Source organism: Ursus americanus, chromosome 15 (assembly GCF_024610735.1).
Source record: "Ursus americanus isolate L20-20 chromosome 15, mUrsAme1.1.p, whole genome shotgun sequence".
Taxonomy (NCBI): Eukaryota; Metazoa; Chordata; class Mammalia; order Carnivora; family Ursidae; genus Ursus; species Ursus americanus.
In genome coordinates this window covers 21,256,564-21,282,265 of record NC_142141.1, presented here as the reverse complement: position 1 = coordinate 21,282,265, position 25,702 = coordinate 21,256,564, and the positions used below count along the sequence as shown (strand labels likewise).

General features: G+C 39.5%; 2 protein-coding genes across 4 annotated transcripts in view; one reads left to right on the top strand and one right to left on the bottom strand.

Moving 5' to 3' along the window:
* The window catches only part of FAM114A2 (family with sequence similarity 114 member A2), a 39,158-nt gene extending 32,177 nt beyond the window's left edge, over positions 1–6,981 (bottom strand). Inside the window, exons 1-4 of one of the 3 annotated variants that reach the window (XM_045791961.2) lie at positions 6,914–6,981; positions 2,310–2,554; positions 1,869–1,968; positions 1,335–1,427 (exon numbers count right to left, since the gene is read on the bottom strand). In XM_045791961.2, the coding sequence (XP_045647917.2) occupies positions 1,335–1,427; positions 1,869–1,968; positions 2,310–2,540 (424 nt within the window). In that variant the 5' untranslated portion in view covers positions 2,541–2,554; positions 6,914–6,981. Of the gene's footprint in view, positions 1–1,334; positions 1,428–1,868; positions 1,969–2,309; positions 2,555–3,559; positions 3,772–6,861 lie in introns of those variants that run through there. The other 2 variants (XM_045791962.2, XM_087867838.1) reach the window with 2 other exon arrangements.
* Positions 6,979–25,112, top strand: MFAP3 (microfibril associated protein 3). Its single transcript, XM_045791963.2, has 3 exons — positions 6,979–7,047; positions 17,468–17,933; positions 20,878–25,112. Exons 2-3 carry the CDS (start codon positions 17,639–17,641, stop codon positions 21,669–21,671), a joined length of 1,089 nt encoding a protein of 362 aa, XP_045647919.1. The 5' UTR covers positions 6,979–7,047; positions 17,468–17,638; the 3' UTR covers positions 21,672–25,112.
* The last annotated feature ends 590 nt before the right edge of the window (positions 25,113–25,702 follow it).

Below are 25,702 nucleotides of genomic sequence, written 5' to 3'. Positions count from 1 at the left end.
ATTTACCCCAAAGATACAGACGTAGTGAAGAGAAGGGCCGTATGCACCCCAATGTTCATAGCAGCAATGTCCACAATAGCCAAATAATGGAAGGAACTGAGATGTCCTTCAACAGATGAATGGATTAAAAAGTTGTGGTCCATATATACAATGGAATATTACTCAGCTATCAGAAAGAACGAGTTCTCAACATTTGCTGCAACATGGACGGCACTGGAGGAGATAATGCTAAGTGAAATAAGTCAAGCAGAGAAAGACAATTATCATATGATTTCTCTCATCTATGGAACATAAGAACTAGGAAGATCGGTAGAGGAAGAAAGGGATAAAGAAAGGGGGGTAATCAGAAGGGGGAATGAAGCATGAGAGACTATGGACTATGAGAAACAAACTGGGGGCCTCAGAGGGGAAGGGGGTGGGGGAATGGGATAGACTGGTGATGGGTAGTAAGGAGGGCACATATTGCATGGTGCACTGGGTATTATACGCAACTAATGAATCATCGAACTTTACATCGGAAACCGGGGATGTACTGTATGGTGACTAACATAATATAATAAAAAAACATTAAAAAAAAAAAAAGAAACACATAACTGTATACCTAAAAAGAGTAAGCTTTCCTGTATGTAAATTATACATTTACATATAATTTATAATTAATTATACATATAAATTATAAAAGCAATAAATCTGAGTTTTTAAAATATGGCCCATTTTAAATTTTATCCTAGAAAATTATGCTTATTTGAGAAAAAAAAATGAGACAATCAAAGAGAAACAAGAGTGGGAGACAATAAAGCCCCTAAGAGATGGAGAAAAGCAAAATCAGGGCCTGAAAAGCTTCCTGTTTTCTGGTCCCAGGCCATCTTGATCCCTGGTTATAATTCTGTCTTTTGTGGCTTAAGTGAGAGTACAGTGATCAAAGCAGGTATCCAAAATTAAATTTCACCCTCATAAAAATCCAAAGACAAAAAAACAAACCCCCAAAACTAAACATGTTAAAATTTTTTTGTGTGTCACAACGGAGTCAAACTCAGCTAATACTTCTTGGGCTCTTACTCATTTGTGCCAAACACAATGCTGAGCAATTCTTATATTCTACATTCACGACCTTATTTAATGTTTGTAAGAGTCCTGTGACATAGATTACCCCACTTCGTAGATGACTAAAGTGGCTAAAAGACACAGACCTCTGGTAGTCAAAGATTCCAAACTTTCTCACCAGTCCCCTGATGCCCTGAATATTAGACACTCATTAAATATATACTGAAAAATGAGCTCAACTGTTTCATTTTGACCCATAATTCTAGGTCTTAATGTTTCCACATACTGACCTGTTGCATACTGAACTTCGGTTGAAATTTCACTGGGACTAGGAATTCCAAGAGAAGTCTCTGCCTTCTCAATGACATTTGAAATACCCTGTCCTAAGGAGAAAAATGGTAACATTTTTACATTTGAATACTACTATCAGTCACCAAAACTGAAGAAATAAACCAAAAACAATCCTGCAGATTTTTAAAATCACTATGGTCACAGACATGTTATTCTGACCTATACATACCTAATGTTTGGGAGTGTAATCTTACCAAAAAGCAAAACAAACAAAAAAACCCAACAAACTTGATTTACCACCACACAATAGTTTTGTATTAACAATTTCTGGTTAACGAGAAACTCTAATAAGAAATGCTAATGAGAAAATGCTGCAAACTCTAGGTGTACTATAAATCAGCCCATCATTCCTAATGAATTCTCCAACTATAAAGCCCGTAAGTAAATATGGAAGAATTATTAACAAAGTCATTTTTAACACAGATCTATAGCAACATACACACAAAAATTAATGAAATGACGGATGATCTTACCTACTGTAGCTACTGTAGCTGAGGCTGAAGAGAGTAAGGACTTGCCCCAGCTGCCCCAATATCCCCATCCAGTTTGAGGTACATCTTTGGAAACAGTCTCCTATTCTTCCCAGTAGGCAGAAAAACAAAAGGCAAAAGAAAAGGGAAAAAGGAGAGAATAAGAGAGCGTATAGACAAGGTATCTAATTATTAGCCCAAAGTACAGGTAGAGAAATACACATCATTAAGCTAAAGAATTGTATTGCTTCACTGACAGATGTTATGTCACCTGCATTTAAGCACCATGTAGCAGAGGCAACTACTCATAAAGTCATTTATAAAACTGAGAAAAAAATTTTACAGCTTTTAAAAAAAAGAAATAGATACAATCTTAAATTGGTTTTGGTTCCAAATTCCTTTTAACCCTAACTTTTAATCCCAGTGTTTTAATAGATACTCTACTTTGCCTGCAGCCTGTGATGCCTCAACAGGGAGAACTTCTGAAGTCTCAAGGTCACTGGAAGGTTTGGACTCTGGTCTTTTCCGAGTGATAGCTACAGGTTCTGGTTTATTCTCCAGCTTGGCACTTTGATCAACAGACTCAGAATTCTTGGCTGGCTCACAGTTCCCATCTTCAAGGGTGGAGGTTACTTCAGTTATCACTGGAGTCTCAATACCATCTTTCTCTGACATGATTAGATCATTGCCTGGTAAAATAAAAGTCAAAGAAAAAAATTAATCTTATAGGCTTTATTGGTGTAAGTTATTTGTTTAAGCTTTTTGAGATTATCATAGTCACATGCAGGTGTAAGAAATACAGACAGATCTGTATATCTTCCACCCAGTTTCCTCCAATGGCAACAACTTATGTAACCACAGTATAATATGACAACCAGAAAACTGATACAACCCACTGACCATCTTCAGATTTCATCAGTTTTACAGGCACTCACATATGGGTATTTAGTTATATGAAATTTTATCATATGTAAAGACTTGTGTGACCATCACCACAGTCAGGATACAGAACAGTTCAATCACAGGGATCCCTTGTGTTGTCCTTTTCCAGTCACATTCCCCCACCCAACCCCCAACCACCAACCCACAGCAACCACTAATCTGTTCTCCATTTCTATACAAGATGTTATATAAATGGATTCATACAATATGTGACTTTTGAGATCAACTGTTTTCACTCAGCATAAGTCCCTCAAGATCCATCGTAGTTGTTTTATCAATAGTTTCTTCCTTTTGGCTGAGCTGTGTTCCTTGGTATGGATATATTTCAGTTTGTTTTACCATTTATGCATTGAAGGATATCTGGATTATTCCCAGTTTGGGGCTATTACAAGTAAAATGGCTATGAACATTAATGTACAGGTTTTTGTGGGAACATAGCTTTCATTTCCCTGAAATAAATGACCAAGAGTGCAACTTCTGGATCATGTTAAATACTTGTTCAGTTTTATAAGAACTGCCACTCTTTCCATTTCACATTACCATCAGTGATGTATGAGTGATCACGTTTCTTAGCATTCTCACCAGCATTTGGTGGTTTTTTTTTTTTTCTCTCGAGCCATTCTGACAGGTGTGTAATAATAATATCACTGTGGCTTTAAGCTGTATTTTTATAATGGCTAATGATTTTGAACCTCTTCTCATATGCTTATTTGCCATCTGTATATCCCCTTCAGTGAAATACCTATTTGTACCTTTTGCTCATTTTCTTTGTTGTTGTTGTTGTTTTGTTGTTTACGTTTTGAGAGCTCTTTATATATTCTAGATTCAAGTCCTTTGTCAGATATGTGGTTTGCAAATATTTTATCCCAGCCTGTAGCTTATCTTTTCACCTTCTTCACAGGGTCTTTCACAGAGCAAAAGTTTTTCATTTCAATGAGGTCCAATTTATCAATTTTTCTTCTTATTGACTATCATTAAAAAATCTTAGTCATTATTTCTACCTCAATTTATAAATTAAATTATAAAATTTAAGCCATCAGATAGAATCTAAATCAAACCAGCTTTTGAGTAGCAATGTTAACCAATTCAGTCCCTTCCATAAGTACAGCTCTTCAGCAATTAAAGCCAATTAAAGCCAAGATACCACTGGTGTTTTTACAAGAAGCAGATGCTGGTTTCCAAGATAACCAAGTAGAGGAGAAATAAAGATAACCAGAGGAGAAATAAATGTATATATACCAAAGCCTTATGTATATAAGCATTTATTTTATACCAATATTTACCAAGTGCAGAATTAGACCCAATCCAAGCCATCAAATGTTTCCAATGTACAGAAGAGAAAAACATATTAAGAATCAAGGCAGCTTGGCAGGTGCACCAAGGTAGCTCAGTCAGTTAAGCATCTGACTCTTGACATCCACTCAAGTCATGATCTCAGGGTTGTGAAAGCAAGCCCCGCATCAGACGCCATGCTGGGTGTGGAGCCTGCTTAGGATTCTCTCCCTCCCACTCCCACCCCTGCCTCTCCCTCTCCCCACTCCATATAAAAAAAAAGGGGGGGGGCGCCTGGGTGGCACAGCGGTTGAGCGTCTGCCTTCAGCTCGGGGCGTGATCCCGGCCTTATGGGATCGAGCTCCACATCAGGCTCTTCCGCTATGAGTCTGCTTCTTCCTCTCCCACTCCCTCTGCTTGTGTTCCCTCTCTCACTGGCTGTCTCTATCTCTGTCGAATAAATAAATAAAATCTTTAAAAAAAAAAGATCTAAGGCACCTTGGAAACAGCACTGTAAGTGAGGTATATATAAAATGCTGAAAGAACAGAGAAGAAAAAGTCTGCTGGAATCAGAGAATATGATTCATGCACAAAGTATCTGAAATAAGCATAGAATAGTGGCCGCAAACTGAGAACGTGACTACTAAATTCAGCCTTTAAATGTTATTTGGCCTGCACAGTGTTTAAACTTTTATATTAATTGCTTACATTTAAAAATCAGACTTCATACATGAATACAGATTTTCAACTTCTCTAGTAAAGTTGAAATATCTGGTAACATGGGCCCACTTTTAACATGGTAAAAATTAGCTCAAACCAGAGTTGCTGGGCCTTTTTAGACAGGATAATGTTTTCTAGTTCTCCACAATCTCCACCTAAATCTACTTGACTCATTTTTTACCTGATTAGCCCCTGTATACATTTGAGCTTGCAACACCAGCCTTAAAGGGCACTTGGGATTTGACAGGTAAAGGTGCCAATGAGAAAATGCAAAGGTGTGGAAACAACACATGGGAAGAAGTGTGAATGGAATGGACAGACATGGAATATCTACAAATAACAGTAATTAATATAGCAGAGAGAATGATAAAAAGGCAAAAGGCTAGAAAGGTAGATTTACAGAACATCATGGAACCTAGATCATATGGGTGTATGACATATATACATTATACATTCCCAAAACACACAGAAAAAAAAATTCAGATGCAACTACCCACACACATACAAACCACCTCTGAAATATTCATTCATTTGCAAACATTTTTTGAATACCTACTATGTACCAAGTTTTGGAGATTAAGAATTAATTTATGACACAATTTCTGCCCCATTTACTCCAAGAACCTAATAGGAAAGACTACACAGTTTTTGCATAAAGTTCAATCAATGTTTTGTGTGGCTAATATGTACTTTTTTTACACTATCATCTCACTTTCCTTATATGTGCTTTCCAAAGTACAACACATAATAATATAAATTTTATAAATAGTATACTATATGCAGCAGTCCCCCTTATCCAAGGTTTCAGTTAACTGTGGTCAACCACAGTCTGGAAGGAAATGATCCTCTTTGTGAGGTGTTGTCAGAAGGTCAATAGCAGCATAATGCTACATCACAGTGCCTACATCATTCACCTCATAACATCTCACCACATAAGCATTTTATCATCTCACGTTTTGGAATATATCACCTGTAGATATGGGGCAACTATTATATAGTATATGTAATATACATATTACATAAATAATTCATATAATTTTATAAAAGACTGAAAGGACATATTCCAAAATAGTAAACACTGGGTCTATTCCTTCATTTGTGCAACGAAGATTTAATGAGCACCTAGAATGTGCTAGACATTCGGCTAAGTGGAAAGGTGGTGGCTGTTCATATTACCATTACTATCACTTTCATTATTATAATGGCTGTGCTATCCTTGTTCTCAATGGATTCATACTCTAACAAGAAAAGCAAAAAAAAAAAAAAAGGAATAAATTTCAGGTATAGGGAATCGCAGTATTTAATGTTTTTGTAAGTTTTCCAAGTATCCCATAGTGAGCATGTTATTTTCATAAATGGAGTGGAAAGACTCCAAGAACTGACACATTACAAGTAAAATTAAATAGCTGAGTCCTATTTCTCAAAAATAAAAATGCACACATTCATACGTACACATATACCTCCCCCCATTTTCCTTGGGAACTTCCAGTCACACAATTACCAAAATGGAAGAGGTTTAGTTCAGCAGCTAAGAGCACGGGCTCCGGAATAAGACTTTCTTCCAACTTTCCTGAGGGCGGTAACCGCGAGGAAGTCAGTTCACCTAGCTGTGTCTCCGCTTCCTCAACTGTAACACGGGGCTTGGACACCTGCCTGGCAGGGTTCCCACAAGGATTCCACCTCATGAGGTAAGCGAGGGGCTTGGAACAGAGTCTGGCACACAGCCTCGCGTAGTAACAGCTGCTATTAGGACCGAGGAGGTGGTTGTTTATGTTATTACTGTCGTTATTAACATGGCTGTCTCTAGACGGACAAACAGGCGCTCTCACTTCTTCCCACATACAAGACCAGGTCCCAAACGGGACATCTGAGGTCAACCAGCGCTCCCAAGTTCTCCGACGCGGACATCCAGAGTTCCTCACACAAACGTAGCGCTTCAATAACCAAAGCGCTTTACAGCCTCCGCTTCCAGCCGGGAGGTGTCTGCCGCCCAGCCCCAGACCACCTCCTCCCCCTCCCCAGCCACCTGGAGGGTCCGGCCCCGAGTCCCGAGCCCCCGCACCCCGCAGTTCTCCTCCCTGAAAGCCCCGCACCCAGCCCACCGCCACCCTCACCGCCGCCACAGCCGCCGAGGAGCCGCTCCTACTTCCCCGGAAGTACACCATCAGGGCGAGGCGGTCCCGCCTGCTCCAGAGCACTTCCGGGTCAAGCCTCCGCTGGGGCCAAAACAAGCGAAGCTGCCAGTCTGGTAAGTGAGGGTTCTGTCGGGGTCGTGCGCGAAGGTTACTGGGGGTGCTCAACACACGGCTTTGAGCTGATGGGTCGGGGTCCGACGTGAAGGGAGCTAGGATATCCCCGGTCCGTTTTGAAGGCTCCGTCTGAGTTGCAGTTCAACCACCGTCCGTGTTTCCTAAGCATCGGCTACCTGCCAGGAACTACCCTGGGGGCCTGGGACACACCGGGTTAGGAGCCGACACTGGCCCTGCTCCCAAGTAGTTGACATTCTAGGGCGAGGCCGGCTGTAAACAAGTCAACAAGCAAACAGTATCATTTAAAATAGGAGTGTGGGCGGGGAAAGATGGTTGTGAGTACTTTAAAGAAAATTAAACAGCATAATGTAATGGAACAAAGTGAGGGAGTAATCCTTAAGAAGATCTTGAGGAGAGCATTTGAGGCGGAAGGAATAGCAAGTGCAAAGGACTTACAGTGGTAATAAACTTAGCAAGGTCAAGGAAAAGAAAAAAGGCCATTGTTACTGGTGCAAAAAGAGGAAGGAAGATGAGGCCAGAGGCTTAAATGGGCCATATCTCGTAGTGTCTATGAGCCAGGACAAGGAGTTGGACTTTTATTTGGAGAACAATGGGAAACCATTGAAGGTTTCTATGCAGAAGGTTTCTATGCAGAAGAGTGCTCTGATTTATGACTTTAAAATTAAAACTGACCTTCATCAGAAAGATGCATGTCTTCATTTGTCTTTGAGCAGTGAGAATGGTCATGAAACCCAGACTGAAAGCCAGAAAGACGCATTAGAGACAACTTCATTGTACAGATGTGAAAAACTAAGTCCCAGAATGGTGAAGGGATTTGGTCTTTTAAGAACCCAGGTCTTTGAACTCCATCTGTTGCCTTCAGGATGATCATCTCAATGTCCATATATAATAATTGTCACTTCCTAAAACCCTTCAGATAGTTTCCTCTGCTTTTCATGGTGGTTCTCCCCCACTTAAGGGCATCACTGTCACCTGGTGGCTTGTTTAAAATGCCTATTCCAAAAAGAAATCTGTATAAGATAGGTAGTTTCCTCTGGTTTTCTGTGGTAATGGAAATGGCACAGAATTTGGGGCTTAAGAATGGAATCTCTGATAAGTCACTTAACCGTGTCTTAATCTTACATTTAAAATGCTGCTGATAATAACTATAGCAGCAGTTTTCAAACATTTTGTTCTCAGGATCCCAGTACACTTCTAAAACTTACTGAGAACACCAAGGAGTTTGTGCGTGGGACTTGTGTCTATCAATGTTTGCCATTTTAGGTATCAAAACAACTTTGAAAAATTTATTTAAGATAATAAATTCATTACGTGTTAACATAAATAGCATTTCTATGAAGAATATTTTCCAAAACAAAAAATCATTAAGAATGGCATTGTTTGGGCGCCTGGTGGCTCAGTCAGTTAAGAGTCCGACTCTTGATTTTGGCACAGGTCATGATCTCAGCCCACATTGAGCTCGGTGCTGGGCGTGGAGTCTGCTTAAGATTCTGTCCATCTCCCTCTGCCCTTCCAGACCTCCCCCTCCCCACTCCTTCTTTTTATCTTTTTCTACCTCCCACCCCCCCTCTCCCTCTCCAAAAAAAAAAAAAAAAGGCTTATTTTTACAAGTCTTTTTAATGACTGGTTTAATAGAAGATAGCTAGATTCTCGTATCTCCTGCATTCATTCTCTTGTGATAGCACTCGTCTTGTAGCATCTGGAAAATTGCACATATTGTGTGAAAATGAGAATGTAAAGGTAAATAAGATCCTAGTATTATTATGAAGATCATTTTGAAAAGGTCCCAGGGACCCCAAAGGCCCCTGTACCACACTTTGAGAATCACTGGATTGCAATATTGTTATGGCAATCCAAGGAAATACGGGCTTGATTTGTAAGTCATTAGAACTATATGCACATTAAAAAGCAGGTGCTCAGGCCTTGCCCTTAGAGATACCAAATCAGTAAGTCTGAGTGGGACCAAGAAATATTTATCTTTAACAAGTACCACAGATGAATTTGATATAAGTTCTCAAAAACTGCAATTTGAGAAAACCAGCTACAGATCAAATTCACTCTAGAGTGTTTTCCCCACTAAAATTTTAAAAGCTGTTATTTCCATATCTTCAAAAATCTCCATTAACACTTCCCAGAGACTGAGACTCTAGAAAGTCAGCAAGAAGTTTGTACCTAAAGCAAGTACCTTTCTAACGGCCAGGTTGATGAGCATCTGAATTCAAATTGTTGAATCCAGTCCTATGCCAAAAACTGAGAAAGTTTTTAAACTCTGATCTGTAAGCTTACAGTCTTTTGGACAAATAGATAACTGATAGAAGAGGGAAACTGGTAAGTCTTACAGTTGAGGACTCTTAGTGTGCTAGGCGACTGACAGAGCAAAAGAAATTCATCCAAAATGAAGAAGATAAAGGTTGAGAGGGCTTCTTGAATAAGGTGAAATTTGAGTTGGATACCGTAGAGAGGGTGGAATTTCTGCAGGAAGATTTTGGTGGGGAGGATCGGGAAGTTTCAAGCAAAAGGGACAGCTAGAACTAGAACTTTAAAGTAAAAAGTTACTTGGAGAGGTTAGAGTGGAACAAGTGTAGTTAAGGCTTTGAGCCATGACAGGAAGCTGGGAAAATTATAAGATTTAAGCAAAGAAAGGAATAATAATGATAATTAGCCTCCAGATGAGGAAACAGACCACTACAGGTCATAGCTAATTGGTGACAGAGGTGTAACTGAAGACCCAACTTCTAGATCCATTCATTCCTTCAGCGAGCAATTATTCTGCACACAGACACTACTGGGCTCCCTACGGCTATTTCTTCTGTTCTACCACCTGAATCTTTCTGGAAATTATGGATGCCTGACCAAAATTTGAAGCTTATCTCTTGGGCAATGGAAAAGCAATAGATTTTTAAATCATAGTCACTTTTTTGAGTTTGTGTTTAGGACCAGTTCTGAGAGGAGCAGTGTTTGGGGTATAGTTGGAGTTAATGAGACCCATTTAGAAATTTGAAGAATAGTTTGGTGCTCAGGTAAGGTAAAAGGACTGTGACCTAGGGTGGGTGACACAGTATGATTTAATTGAAAAACATCTAGGAAATGGAATAACAATAACAATAGCATGTATTTATAATATACCCACATTAGTTCATCTAATGCTCATAACTACCCTACGAGGTCATTACTGTTAATAACCTTATTCAGTAGATGTGAAAACTAAGGTCTCACAAGCCCACGGCTTCATCCAAGGATAGGATCAGGTACTTCAGTCCATGCTACTAAACAAGAAGCCATGATGATCTTGTAACTTTGATCTTGCAAAACTGAAAGAATTATATTGTGTGGCCAGCATCCAAGATAGGTATATACTTGGCAAATAGATCTGAGGGTGAGAATGAGAAGTTCTGTTTTCGTTATATCGAGTGTAATTTTTTAGGCTATAGAGGGGAAAAAAAAAAGTGGGTAAGGAGATCATAAAATCTAGGCCCATTACTTACTATATCCAGTAGGTATCTTTGTCATTTGCATCCAGTAGCTTCAGCGAACGCTTATGGCAAAAGGGTATAAGTCACAGTTATAGGAAATAATCCTGAGTTTAAAACAAAGCTCCAGTAAATACAGAAGAAGGTGTTTTTCAGTGGGCCAGAAAACAAGTTGAAGTTTGAAGTGAGTGCCCAAATGCCAGATATGAAGTGTATGATGGTTCCAAGATACTACTGGGAGCGTAAGGGCTTTTTTAATTAGGAACTTTTCAGAAAATGATCCTCAAAATGGTGATCTGTTGGAGTATTACTAACCTTTTTATGGTTCGGATCTCTATAATAAGCTTGAGTATAAGCAGAACAGTTTTATGTTTATTCTTTGCAAAGAATAGAGGAGTAGTGACAATCTGCTCTTCATTTGCTTTTTCTCCCCCTTGCCAATTCAGAATGCTACTTTGACCATTTGTGTGCCCGGCGTGGGGGATCTTCTCCATTTTCCAAGTGTAACAGTGCAGACAGAGAAGAGTAGATAAGCTGTAAATACAACCTGGAATACATTTATTATGGAGAATAAAGCATTAATATCCCAGTATACTTGAAACCAATACCATCTGGGCATCCGTGTTTTTCCCCACTTTGTGTTACCCCAGAACTATTTCTGCAAACAGCAGTTTCCTCAGCCAACTTAATATTGAGCCATGAGAACGGAAATCAGCCACATTACTTCCTTATTTACTTCTGTTGAGAATTGGAGCAGAATGGAAATATTTCTTCTCTCTGAAGTTGGCAGGAACAGCAACAACGCAATCTGTTAGGGATGACAGCTTAGGGGCTTTTCTTTGTTCTTTGTTTCTTTCTTTATTTTTTTTTATCATATAGCCAATATTTAGAATGGTTCTATCAGGTAAAATTATCTACATTTCTGATTATTCATGATCCTAGAAGAGCTTATGTTTTATTGTACCTAAAAGATGAAAAAGGAGTTGGATTAAATTCTAGTATCACTTTTCTGTTATTCTTATTAATGCTGCAGAAAGGTAATAAAACATTCTACCAAGTAACTTTACCTACAAGTATAGCATAATCCTTTTTAACTGTTTATAAGGTGGCACTTTGATTTTCCTTTTTGAACTCTTTCCTCTTAGCCTTAGATGTCAACTGCAGCATTAAGAAATAGCTGGCTCAGTCGGTAGAGCACACAATTGATCTCAGGGTCGTGAGTTCAAGCCCCACGTTGAGCATGGGACCAACTTAAAAAAAAAAATCAGCAGGCATGATATTATTATGGGAAGTCCTGAAACTAGTGTGTAAATTCCTGAGGCAATGAGACAGTATCCTAATACCCATCCCTTGCAGCACCCATTACTTCATCTTGAGCAAGATGGGCCCCTGATTTAGCTGAGCTATTTAAAAATACTCACCAAAGTGAGTAGAATGGTTGTAGTCAGTGTAATTTTTATTGAAAGTAGCAGACTGATTCTAATACAAGTAAGGAAATTTGGTACGAAGACCTATTCTGATCCCAAGGGTGATTTGTTCCTTCACTCTGTTTTCTGTCACTTTGTTACCTTTTTGGACCCATACCTTTGCCACTGTTTTCTCTCCCACCTGCTCAACAGCCTCTTATTTGCAAGTGGATTGTGTCTCAGTAGCTCAGACTAGAAGTCCTTTGTGTTCGGGATGCCCATGTATGAGAGTACAAAGTGCCCACGCTGAGCCTGCCTTTATTGACCAGACATGTAAGAATAGTGTAGGACCTGTTGTTCTTCTGGCATAAAATCAGTGTACCAGGCTACTTCTGCCACCTTTGTCATAAGAGCAATTTAAGAGTGTTCATCATATTTTTCTTAACCCTGTCTTATAGGTTTCTCTAAACTTCTAGTAGAGGCTAATGATTGTGTCTGTACAGAATAGGAACCGCAAATCTTGACCTCATGGGTAGTCTGTGCGCCACACTCTGGTGCATAAGGAGGAGAGGCAGTAGAAATCTTTGATGAAGATTGCCTGGTAGCCACAGCCACAGTTCAGTCCGTTTGGGGAACTTTTCTTTTTTCTCCTACCTAATCATTTCTCCATTTCCTTTCTTGGTTTTACATTTAGTCTTAATTTTTGTGGTTTTAATTTTGAATGAAATTGTATAAAGATGTTTATTTCTTTAAAAAAAAAAAAAAGAAGAAGAAGAAGAAGTCATATTGGAGGGAGGAGTAGAATTCTGTCAGGAGCCAGAGCAGCACTTTAGTGAGTCTCTTTCTCTTCCCCTCTGCTCCCCCCCACCCCTTCCTTCCACTTCTCTTCCCTTTCCCCTTTCTTCTTTTTCACCACTCTCTTTCCCTTCTGCATCCCTGTGGGCCTGTCTCTCTGCTTCTGTCTGTATGTGGCCCAAATCTGACTGCCTCAGCGCCTTCTCTTTCTCAAATGGCCCTAACCCACTGTGTCTCAAATCCAAATTCCAATATCAAAGTCTGATTAGTTTAGTTGGCCAAAAGGTTGACTTCCTCCTGGGCCCCCGAACGTAGAGGCAAGTCTTAAAAAAGGGGAAGAAGGTAAGCTAGGCACGTCACAACAAAGATAATTTACCACAAACTCAGAATGCACAAAAAATAATTTAACGTGTCATGGTTGGACTCCCAAGTTCAGTTTACAATGGCTGTTTGATCCATATTATCACTTATTTACAATGAGCAAAAGAAAAATGTGAAATTTAAAATTACAGATTGAAATTACATCATTTCTCCTCTCCAAGATTTTTAAATGGTTGCATAGTATTCTGAGTAAAGGTGTTTCATTTATCTTAAATAATGTTTTATTATCAGATGTAGATTTTAGCACAGTATCTAAAAGGACAATCAACAATAATAACTAGAGATTATTCAGTGATTACTACTGCCAGACGCAGTGTTTTATACAGACAATTTCCTTCAAACCTCACAACAGTCCTATAGAACAGGTACTATTATTTTCCCTATTTTAAAGATGAGGGGACTGAGGCACAGGGAGATTAAGTCATTTATAAAAGTGGCAAAGCTGGTCAGAGTCCATCGGGATTCAAATCCAGGAAATCTGGCTGTAGAGACTGTACTCTGAACCTCTCTGCTACCCTGCCTTTCTCAGAGGCCTACAGTTTGCTGATCCAGGGTAATCTAAGTCCAGAATGGAATGTGAGTGACAGTTCTCTCTTCTGTTCGGTCTGCAGTGCTGTTGTAGAGGAAACAAGGAAGTATAGTCATAGTCTCTGGATGCCAATCCATGGACCCTCGGCCTCAGAATCATCCAGGGAGCTAATTAAACACCATAAATTCCAAGGTCCAAGTCCAGAGGTTCTTCTTCACTAGGGCTGGAGTGGGTCCCAGGAATCCGTATTTTTAACAAGCTCTCTGGATATTAGTAGTCAGCCTGGGCTTGGTAATCTTTTATCCCCACGATTTTCTTCTAGGACAATATGGTGAATGAAGACTTTGGGAGTTGGGGTTGACTCAAGGACTGCCTTTAGGCATTATGCCTCTTGAGTTCTCTGGAGATCGTTAGCATTGGCTGTCTCAATGTAATAAGTGCTAGTAAAGGCATGTCAGTTTGAATAATTACAATCCCTAGTGCATAACATTCTTCAGTTTACAAAGATAGACCACATACTTTATCAAATTTAAACTAATTTCCATGAGTAAATATTTATTGTGCTAGTTTTGAAGTATAGCAACACAAAATACAGTCCCTGTGCTTCAGGAACTCCTCGGTGAGATGGGGTGGACTGTCTAGACGTACAGAGCAGCACATACCAGAGCCGGTGAGTAGCGTAATGGCGACAGCTATAGGAGCTCGGCGGGGGCGGGAGGGGGGGGTGGGAGCCGGCCTGCATCCAGGTGTACTCTGGACCACGTGGGAGGGAGAGCCAGGACTGGAGAGGAGACTCGGGGAAGCTGCACGAAGGAATTCCACACAGTAGTAACATTGCCAGGACCCCGCTTGACCCACAGCCCTCTCATATGGAGGCTGTTCATTCTTCCACAGCTCCTGCATCTCAGCAGGGAGAGAAAGTCCATTTTTTTTTTTCTATTTCCAGTGTCTTCCACTCTAGCTGCCTTGATCCTGGGGTACATTCCCTTTCCTACAGGTGATCTGCCCCACTCTTGAGCCTCCACATTCTTTGACCTTTTCTTGTTAGATGGCTGTCTCCTTCACTCACTTCAGCCTTCACTCCAGCTCCCAAAGTCCACCTCCAGATTTGCTGTTGGCCGAGACTACTCCCAGCGCTCTGACCATCCCTTCTCATTACCACAACTTGTAGCTATTTTTCCTCAACACCTCCTAACCAGTGATCTTTCTGCTTTTTCCTCTGTTCCTTTACTAGGACATTTCTCTTCCATTATCGATTCCTATTTATCCCTCAAGTACTGTTGCACACCTCACTTTCTCAAGGCGGCTCTCTGTGACACATTTAGCTCCCCACATTGGGTATTACCATAGCATCCTGTACTTTCTCTTGGGCAGCATTTACCGTATTTGCATGTGTTTAGTTAGTATCTGTGTCCTCTGCCAGACTTAGCTCTATGAAGGCAGAGACGGTGTCCTTACACAATAGGTTGGCACATAGAAAGTGCTCAGTAGATACAGGTGAATAGATGAAAATGTGTACCTCTAGTCAAAAATTGTGGTTCTGGGGTACCCGGGTAGCTCAGTTGGTTAAGCGTCCAAGTCTTGATTTCAGCTCAGGTCATGATCTCAGGGTCTTGAGATTAAGCTTTGGGCTTCGGGCTGAGTGTGGAGCCTGTTTGAGATTCTCTCTCCCTCTCTCTCTGCCCCTCCCCTGCTCGTGTGCATGCTCTCTCTCTCTCTCTCTGAAATGGAATGAAATAAAATAATTAAATTGTGGTTCTGACTTGGTGAAATAGGTAGGGAAGAAGGGGATGATGGCAGGTTAAGAAATGAGGTGGTATTAGAATAAAGTAGAGTTGTGGGTGGTTTATTTGTTTTATTTTTGTTTTCCTGACAGAGAGGAGGCCTCCAGCTCAGAGCCTTTAGCAGACAGCAGTTAATAACATTGCTTTGTTTTTATCGTCTTTCTGTGTACGATTACTCTTATTTACAGATGTGATATAGACGTTCCTTTTGAAATAAATGTATGAAAGTAAAATAATGACTTAAATTCTTGACTTAAAGAAAAAAAAATCATACCAGTAGAAGAAATGAATGAAATTGGGAAAATGCTAACTTGGATACAGCCACAGGAACTCATTATCAAAATCCTGGGGAAGACCTAGAGCGCTTTTTCAGCGCAGTCATTTCCTCTCACGATTGGGAAGCAGTAGTCTAGAATAAAGGACAAAAGTTTTGTCCACCGGTTGTATATATTGTACTGAAAAAGAACTTGGGAGCTCACACGTGTCAAGCTCCAAGCATGGTGCCTGGGTTGTAGCAGTCATTTACTAAGGGTTCTATTGTTTCCACTCACCACTCTTTGCCCAATAGAGACCAGGATTCACCTACTAACATACAGTATAATTTAAAGGAGCAAGTCACTGTAAAGTGAATGAGTTGGATCTTCCAAAATCCCCTCCAATGCCAAGTTCTTTGTTTACTGTAGTGTCATTTTAGTTGGGTTTGGGGAAGAAATAGAAAGAAACACATGTGTTCTATCTACTATGTATGACAAAATCTGAAGTCTTTTGTTTTACTCTTAATAGTCCATTCTTATATTTTAAAGATATAGCAAGATATAGAAAATTATTATTATCATTCAACCATCCTTTCAAGGGCTAATGAAAATTAAATGACATTTACAGCTTACTGTGATTCAGACTTTGAGGGGTTTAATGGCTAAATACAATGATCCATTGCTTTTTATGTTCTGTGATCAAGCAGCCTTCGCGTAAGTACAAAGGAGAGTCATTTCCAAAACTAATTATTTTGGGCCTTCATAGGAAATAAAGCTAGGCATTTCATCCTATTTTATAGAAATGGAAGTTGAAATTTTTCTTTGAGAGTCATTGATTTAAAAGAGGAATCAAATTACCAAGAAGATGCTCATAATCACATGAACTCTTAGGCTGGGGTATTTTGTTCTTTGTTCGTGGTATTTTATTTGTCTGGCACTCTTTCCCTGTAGCTTATATTTGCATTTCTACCAACTAGACATTGAAGATGTCAATTCCTCCCTGAGCTGATTTTGCAGACTTTGAGCGAAAATTTGGTATTCTCACGAACTATTAAATATACCGTATTTTGTCTCTTGATACTGAAGAATTTGTTAAAGGAAAATTCTTTTGTCTAACATTCTTGCCCAAGAGGGAGGTTCTAAATTCTCAGAAGTCAATAACTGTTTATGTGTAGGTAGTAGTGCAGTTTTCTTTCTGATATTAAAACAAACAGAAAACTACCTTAAGTGTCCTTACATTATTTAAAGCTAATATATTATATACTTGGATTGCTCAAATTTTGAGCTCCATGGTTGTGATCATGATGTATCAGTAGATTTACATTATTGACATAACAACAGATGGTAGTGGTGCAGGTTGAAATAAAAGATCGTTAAGGTAAATATTTTAGCCTTCATTGGCTCCCTGTGGCATAAGATTTGTCAGAGTAAAATAGAATCATAGTCTTTCTGAACTAGAAGAGTCTTTAGAGAGGTCTCATCTAGTCTCTCATTTGACAGATGAGAAAACGGCCAAGGGAGAATGCTACTTGCCAAGGTCTTACAGCTTGTTAGTAGCACAGCCAGGGCCAGAATCTAGGTCTGCCTGCCATTTCCTAATTCAGTACTCTTTCTGCTGTCTCTGTGTGAGATTTTTAGGTGGTGTTCTTCCTGTTTTGCTCTCTGATGCCAGTGCCAATTATTCTAATCAATTTCACATCTATTCATTTCTAGAACATTAGAGTTTCCCCCCCATTATGAGTCTTTGTTGGTTAAACTTTATATCTGGCTTTCTTTTAGGTTGGTCTCCACTCACATCTTTTAATCTTGAAGATTTCAAAATACGCCTGAATCTCCCACTTTTTTTGGAAAACTCCCAATACCAAGCAATAAATCACCTACCGTGCATTTGTTATAGAATAGAAGCTTTTGAGTTCTCCAAATCTAAACAAGACTTCCTCCCATTTTTCCATGAAGCCACATTGTTGTCTGTTCACTTTAGTGGTGAGTGTTACTGTGCCAGCAGCTTTTGTTTTGGAAGATGTAGGCTTCAACCAAATGACCCCACTGGGAACAAATCATAGTTCCTTCAATTCATCATTTCCTCCAAGCTTTGAGCTCTCAGCAGGTTCCCACTCAGGGGACGATGTCATCATAGCCAAAGAGGGAACTAGTGTTTCACTCGAGTGTCTTCTCACAGTCGACCACTATGAAGATGTCCGTTGGTACAACTCAAAAGGACAGCAGCTGGATGGCAGAGGCAGAGGTAACTATGCCAGGGTATAATTAATCAAGGCTACTCATTTCCTGTTACTTCTGTCTCCTTGGTTTGATGGCATATGCAACAAGGAATGTCAGTGATGAAGTGCTGGGGGGAATAGTTAAAACTTTTGAAAGGCCTGGAGTGTTCTAACTGTGGGAAGAAGCAAAATAATTATAATTACTTAACCAGAAGAAGAAAGAAAGAATAGGTATAAATTTAACAGATACTCACATGATGACAGGGAGCTATCGTCTCCCCTGTTGGTGAGCTGGTTTCCTTCTTCATTGAAGGTAGACTACATCAGGGCTGCTGCAGACAGCTATGCAGGCTGTGCACTGCACAGCCCCATTCACCTAGACTGTAATATGAATAATATAGTGTGATGGCCCTTTGTGAATACAGGAGGAAGAGTTGTGGCTAGACTTAATGTAAGCTTGTCATAAATTTTAAAATTTTGTTTTAAAATGAGTCACTAAAAATTTTAGAGGAAATCTAGGATGGTTTTTAAAAGATTATAGCTCTGTGCATAAAACTTTAAGTCCCTCTGAGAATTAGAAAGGCACTGAGAAGGAGCACTATAAGCCCTTCCAGCTCAATTTTTTTCTGTGCTATGCCTTGATTTACTTGAAAACAGGAGAGCTTTTCATGTACCTTTGCCTCTCAGTCTTAAAAATCACCCAGACATAATAGTGCAACCAAGGTCTCCTTTTTGACAGGTTTTTATTTGATTTTGCTGTTTATGAACCTGTGAACACATCTTAATCAGAATATTATTTCCTTAACTAATATTCTGCTAGAAAGATCTTTTTGGAAACTGCTTGTATTAAAGTACCTCAAAAAGAAATCACCGTGAAAAATCAATGGGATAAAGATTAAATTCTGGGATACTCATAAGCTACACCTTCAGAAAAGGCCCTTCTTGTCTTTTTTGCTAGACAGGTAGTCTAAACTCTTGGAATAGAAAGGATATTTGGTTATTCATATTAGAATGGAAAACAATAAAGGAGACAGATGGTGTTTTCTTCTAAAGTACACGCTAAACATTTTAACTTTGTATAAACTGAGTAATTGGCCACCAGGAGATTGAAGAGTTTAAATTGTTAGAAAAAACAGAATATTTGTAATCAGCTTCTTAAGGAAGCTTTTGAGTCAGGATCTCTAGAGTAGTGCCTAGAATGTATATTTTGAACCTGATGTGGGGTTTCATATTTGGACGCAATGATCTAGACTCTTATTTCCTTTGGGCTCTAGGATCCTGACCAAACACATCTGAGGTTTGAATTATTGAGTAGGTGTGATCATTGCAGACTGACCACATCAACAAAGCTTAGGTTAGGATGAGACCAACAAGTGAAATGGCAGTTTCATTTTCCTTTTTGCCTTTACTTTGAAAACCACTAACATCTATCATTGATGCTTTCAGTAGCAGCTCTGCAAAACTGTATTAAATTTTATGAATCTCCAGTGAGAGGAGTTTAAAGAGCCCGTCAGTCTAGTATAAGGTTCATAAATCTTGAGCTATTATCAGCAAGTAAGCTAGAGAGTTTACATTGTGGTCGTAGTACAGTGGTTGATGAATTGAGTGTATGTACTTCCATACTTTGGATTCCTAGGATAGCCTTTTCATAGCTCCAAATTCATAGAACAGAAGCTTGTGGAATAATGAATATATTCCATAGCTATATATTTTACTCTTTTTTTTTACATTTGTGAAGTGATGGCTCTTAAATATAACCATAGAATTTAGACAAATTTTGATGACAATAAAAATGGGCATAATCCAGAGTGCTTACTAATTGATGTACCACTAAAATAATCTGGAACCGTAGAATCTCAGGGATAAAAGAAATCTTGAAGATCTCAACTTCAAGATCTTAAGATTAGGTGCTCAGTTGGTGCTTAACAAGCAGTCCCCAAGCCTCCTCCAGGACAGCACCTCTAGTCATCAGGACTCACGTCTACACCCCAGGTTAGCCTGCCCATCCCATCTTTGAATGGCTTTTGTAGTTAAAGTACAGGATACACTGAGAATTGACCACAAACAGAATTGTGTGGGCAGAGCCCAGTTACGAAAGGGTGTTGAATCAAGGTGGGTAGTCCGTAGGCTTTGCTTTTCATACTCTTAGATGCTTTTGTGTTCATGTTCCCTAAATGAAGATGCCTTCGTATATGGAAGACAGGCAGCATGTCTTAGGTTTAAAACAGAACCCAAAGGTCCTTCAGGCATCTTAAGGGCAACTTTATTCTCTTTGCCAAGCAGTTCGTTTACCCTGACTTGTGACACCTGTCTTTTGGCTTGTGCTCCAGTCACTCTTGCCAGAAAATCAAGATATCACCAACAAACCTTTTGTAACAAGACAAAACAAATGTGCAGATTAGCCAGTTAATAGTTGAACAATGCACTAAATTGGTAGGGGGGTTTGGTTTTTGTTTTCATTTTTAATTTTTGTCTCTTGTTATCAAAAGTAAACAAATACAGTTAAATAAAAAGAAGAAAATGTAGATCACTCAACGCATTACCCCAGAAATACCGTTGTTTGGTATTTCTGAGGCGCTTCCTTCTAGTATATGAAAATGTATAGGTTAGAGATTGTGGTGTACACACACACATAGTTTTTTTGGGGGGGGATTGGTCACTTAGCATTGTATAGACATACCCGTCTCCCTGAAGGGCTTGTTATGTCTAGCCACGAAATGTAGCTATGGTATCATTCACATCAGGAAGGAAGATCTTGATTCCCTTTTGAACTTCCATGCTGTTTAAATTCCTACTCTGGACAGAAAAGTCTGCCCTTTCTTACATGATTTAAACAAGTAGCAGAACAAAAGAGATGAGTTGAGGTAAAGCACTGTCATGAAGAGGTGGCATATTTATGGCAAGGCAGTTGGCTTATTCAGTAATACTATTCTTTATGCCTTAATGTTTTTATTTCTGTTGGGTTATCAGGTGGAAAATGGTTGGTTTCTGGTAACTTCCTGAATATCACCAGTGTAGTCTTTGATGACCGAGGGCTTTATACATGTTTCGTCACCTCTCCAATTCGTGCCTCCTACTCTGTCACCCTGCGTGTTATCTTCACGTCGGGAGACATGAGTGTCTACTACATGATTGTTTGCCTGATCGCCTTTACGATCACCCTCATCTTGAACGTCACACGGCTGTGCATGATGAGCAGCCATCTTCGTAAGACCGAGAAGGCGATCAATGAGTTCTTCAGAACTGAAGGCGCAGAGAAGCTTCAGAAGGCCTTTGAGATCGCAAAGCGCATCCCCATCATCACCTCAGCCAAGACTCTGGAGCTCGCCAAGGTCACACAGTTTAAGACCATGGAGTTTGCTCGTTACATCGAAGAGTTGGCAAGAAGCGTCCCTCTTCCGCCCCTTATTCTAAACTGTCGGGCCTTTGTTGAGGAGATGTTTGAGGCTGTGCGAGTGGACGACCCTGATGACATGGGAGAAAGAATTAAAGAGAGACCTGCCTTGAATGCTCAAGGTGGCATCTATGTCATTAACCCGGAGATGGGCCGGAGTAATTCACCGGGAGGAGATTCAGATGACGGTTCTCTGAATGAACAAGGTCAGGAGATAGCAGTTCAGGTTTCTGTCCACCTTCAGTCAGAAACCAAAAGTATTGATACAGATTCTCAAGACAGCAGTCATTTCAGCCCATCTGATGATATGGGATCTGCCGAATCAAACTCTTACTCCAAAGATGGGTCATACGAAAGCCGTCAGTTGTGAGCTATGCCAGTACCTACACAAACAGCTCTCTCAAAAGGAACCTGTTTCATGCAGGAAATAACATTTTTACCAAAAGATAACTGGGGGGGGTTCCCCTTGTTAATATTAAGCACATCAGAATGTGAATTATTGCCAAAATCTTTGTAAAAATTCAGTGTTTTTCCTATCTGATATTTCTCAGTCATTTTCCTCAAGCTTGATTAAATGACACATGCTAAGACTTAAAGGAGCTTGAGAGATAAACATAATGGATAAAGTACCACACTCAGAGTTCCATGGCTTCTCTTCTCGTCATGGTTCTTCCAGTGGTTAGGGCTGACACTTATCCTGGGGCCTCAGTTTTCCCACCAGTAAGATGAGGGATTTGCATTAGATGATATCTAAAGTCATTTCTAGCCCTGTAATATCTTACCTGTCCCCTTTAAACCACCAGAATCATCAGCACATCTTGAAGTAAACCCTTCCCTAGACTTTAAGTCCCTTGTTATGGAAAGGATCAAGCTGAGACTTTATTTTGTGATTTAGATTCCCACACCAATGCCATAGTGCATAGAAGTATGGGTGTTTTTCAGATGTTTTGCCATGTGGAGTGTGCAATTATATGTGCTAGGTTGGGTCTCTTTAGTGTAGCCAATGTCTGTATTGTTATACAGATATCAGGGCGCTAACTGCTCATTAATAAACTACTTTCCATGAGTAAATTGGTCCTTTTGGGGGATACATCATGTCTTTTTAACTTACTGAAGTATCATTTAGTTCATTGAGCTGGCGGTGATTTCCCAGCTGATCTCCAAAAGTGAGCAATTTGTTCTTAAGGAATAATGTCTTCAGTGCTTCTAGAATAAGAAACAATGTTAAATCATCTATCTATCTCTGGTAAATCATGGATTTTTGACATTTCTGTTAATAGAATTTCTCAGGCTTTCCCTTTTTGAAAGTACTGGACTCTGTAAGAGGGTTCTGTGTTTGGGATCCCATTCCGGGAGGTTCCTCTTTAGACTTCTGTCAACACTCTTGCCCTCCTTGATCGTTAATATGGTGCTAAAGGCTGCATGCCTCCCTATCTGGTTTATTTTGTTTATATTTTATTGTTGAGGTTTTTATTTTTGTGCACTTCAGATATAGAATTCTGAGCTAGGGCTGCTTTTATGGTCTTTCTTAGAAGCACTAACCTGAAATAAGATTAGATAATGATGTGTGGTATATGTGAATATATTAAATATGTAGGCATAGGTATAGGCAGCAGTACGCAGATATATATACACACACAAATAATCTAGATTTAAAGAGGGAGAAAAATTATGGATGATGCCACCTGATTGAACTGTGTATAATGAACACTTGAGACAGTATTTCTTGCCTGACTGAGCCTGATATATAATAGAATTGTAAATACTCTTCAGAATAATGTCTTCAGCTACAGGAAGTTTGGTGTCATACGATTTTTAAGAACTTGGCAGTGGAGCTCCATTTGGTGCTTCATGTTTCCTCATTTGGCTTCTGATTATTGAAGCATTACTTGAACTAGAGGTTCCTGAGGGAAATGTTCAGAAGAGGCTTTATCAGGATTTTAATTTAAGGTTTCAAATGGAGGAAGGCAAGGAAATAGCATAACCAGATAGAGCTCACACCTCCCTTTGTCCAGGCTTATCGCAAGTAATACATCTCTTCTGGATAGCATGAATGAATCAGTGTGCAGTTTTATCAGATGGCATTACGGATAAAGATGATAATGCTGCCTTTTCTGTCTCTCAGGCTGTTTCCATGGAAACCTCCAGAGCGAAACAAAAGCTACCAGTCTTTTAACCAAAGCTTGCCTTGGCTCCTAGACCTGCATGTCTTTAAGGAATAATGTTTTCATACAGTTGGCTATGAGAGCAAGGGCTGTTCACCATACCCTAGATTATAGAACACTTTTTCCCCTCCCAGGCTGTTTCTCTTAAAAAATTGAAAATGCTAAAAATCTCTTCTCTGAGGTCTGTTCCCTGACCATCCCTCAGATCTTTAGATAGTACCTCCAGACCTATCCCAGTGTAGGGAGTTTGGGGTCATTTCTTAGAATGTAACTTCTCACATTAAAGAAAATGGATTTATCCCACATGTTCTCACAATGGACATGAGTGTTTGGAACCTTCAGGTAGACATTTTTAACGGTCAGAGTCCTGGGAAATGGGACTTTGGAAAAATATAAGAACTAATGAAAAAAATCTGTAAGTTTACACAATACTGTATACTCCAGTGTGTCCTGGTTAAATTACTTTAGAAACATACTGGTGACTTAATTTGGTGGCCAAAATAACTGAATGGATTACTTTGAATATTCCAGATTATGGTGCCAGTGATAAAGAAATGCAGTAGTCAAAATTTAATTGGAGTTGGTGTTACTTTCTTAAGCTAGTTTCTAAGAGGAAGAAAACCACACATTATTATTTTCTGTATCTAATCAAATACTCTTCATATATAATTAATAGTCTCATGTTATGTTTTTGTAAAATCCTTCACCTTTTGAACTTAAACTACAGTCTAAAAGTCTTTTGACAATAACTGTGGTGTAATTAATCTTTTGTTTCACTGGATTTTATAGTTAGTAAAAATGCCTTTACTCAGCAAATGTGTTTAAATAGTCCTGTTATCTCATTTATAAATTTTGTATTGTGACTTAATGAACCTTATAGTCCTTATGAAAAGAAGTGAAATGGTGGCTTTGTGAAATAAATTTACAAAAAGAGATATGTAAACATTTTTATAGATTCCTTGCCAGCTGAAACCAGGACAGGCATCTTTTGAGCTGATATCCAACTTGAGTTTTAGGTAGTTTGATAAGCCTGTCCTCGAAGTCGCATCTGTTCTGATCGTTAAATTCTTGATTCAGGACCAGTGAGCATTTGTATTTCTCCCAACTACCTTGACATAATTACCTTAGGAGTTGCTGATCTGGAACAGTTTTGAGAAGGTTCCTGGCTTCTTCGCCTCACTTAACATGCATTTTGAAGTCAAAGCACGCTGCTTTCTGTTCGGTCCTCGAGCCCCTGTGAACCCCTCGGTGCATTCCTCTCCACCCCCTGCATGTAGTTTCACCCTGGATCAGACTCTCCCGGGTCCCAGAGTGGCATGGGAGCATGGCATGCTTGTTTTCCAGAGCACAGCCGGCCTTGGTGCTAGCCTTGACTCCACACACCAGCACTTATAACACAAGCATATCATATGTCCTGAGTCACCGGTAAGAGAACACAATCTTGTCTCATCTAGGCCGGGAATTTTGAAAATGCTCAGCTTTATACATAAACTCCTAAGTTCTCAGCACATTTCATAAAAGTGAGTGTTATTTGGTATGGTTCAGATGACGCTTAAATGATCACCATTTTAATGAATACTTGCATTATGATTTTGTCCTTTTAAAGTCATGCTTGAATATATTTATTAAATGTTGAGTGGACTATATTTCATTTGTCTGAAATCTTCTATTGAGTACACATTTTTATGTGTGATGGAATTTGATGTTAACGATTTTAAACAGGAGTAAATTTGAATTCAACTTGGATTCTTCCATGGCTATGCATTTTAATTTTACAAATATTTAATGAGCATCTATATGCTTTTGGTGCTGTGGGCCATACTAAGATGGATGTCTTGCCCACGGTCACCATGAGGATGTAGTTAGCAGACCTAAGGGCAGCAGCTTTTCCCTTCTGAGGTAAAGGATTCCTGGCAAGGCCTAAAGAGGATTTAGCATGTGTTTTGGAAAATGCAATTAGTATATAAAGTATGACGAGATTTGGCGTGTGGGAGGGGTACCTGTGGTACAAGCAAATGCCTGCAGTCCCGTAAGAGTGAAGCGTGATGATGGAAAAGCACAGGAGCTCGGGAGACAGGCAAAGGGAATAGGTAACGGTACAATTCATCACCTAAATACCACAGATCTGTCATTCTTAGAATGAAAACCTAGTTTCTATCTCCCTAGGGCAAAAGATCACTGGACTTGGAGTCCCGATTCCACCACTAGCCGTGTAACAATGTGACTTGGCCTCTTT

Bases quoted from the DNA above. Each gene is read 5' to 3' on its own strand.
- MFAP3 (XM_045791963.2), top strand. From the start codon at position 17,639: ATGAAGCCACATTGTTGTCTGTTCACTTTAGTGGTGAGTGTTACTGTG. The intron at 17,934-20,877 runs GTAACTATGCCA...TTGGGTTATCAG, and splicing joins GCTGGATGGCAGAGGCAGAG to GTGGAAAATGGTTGGTTTCT.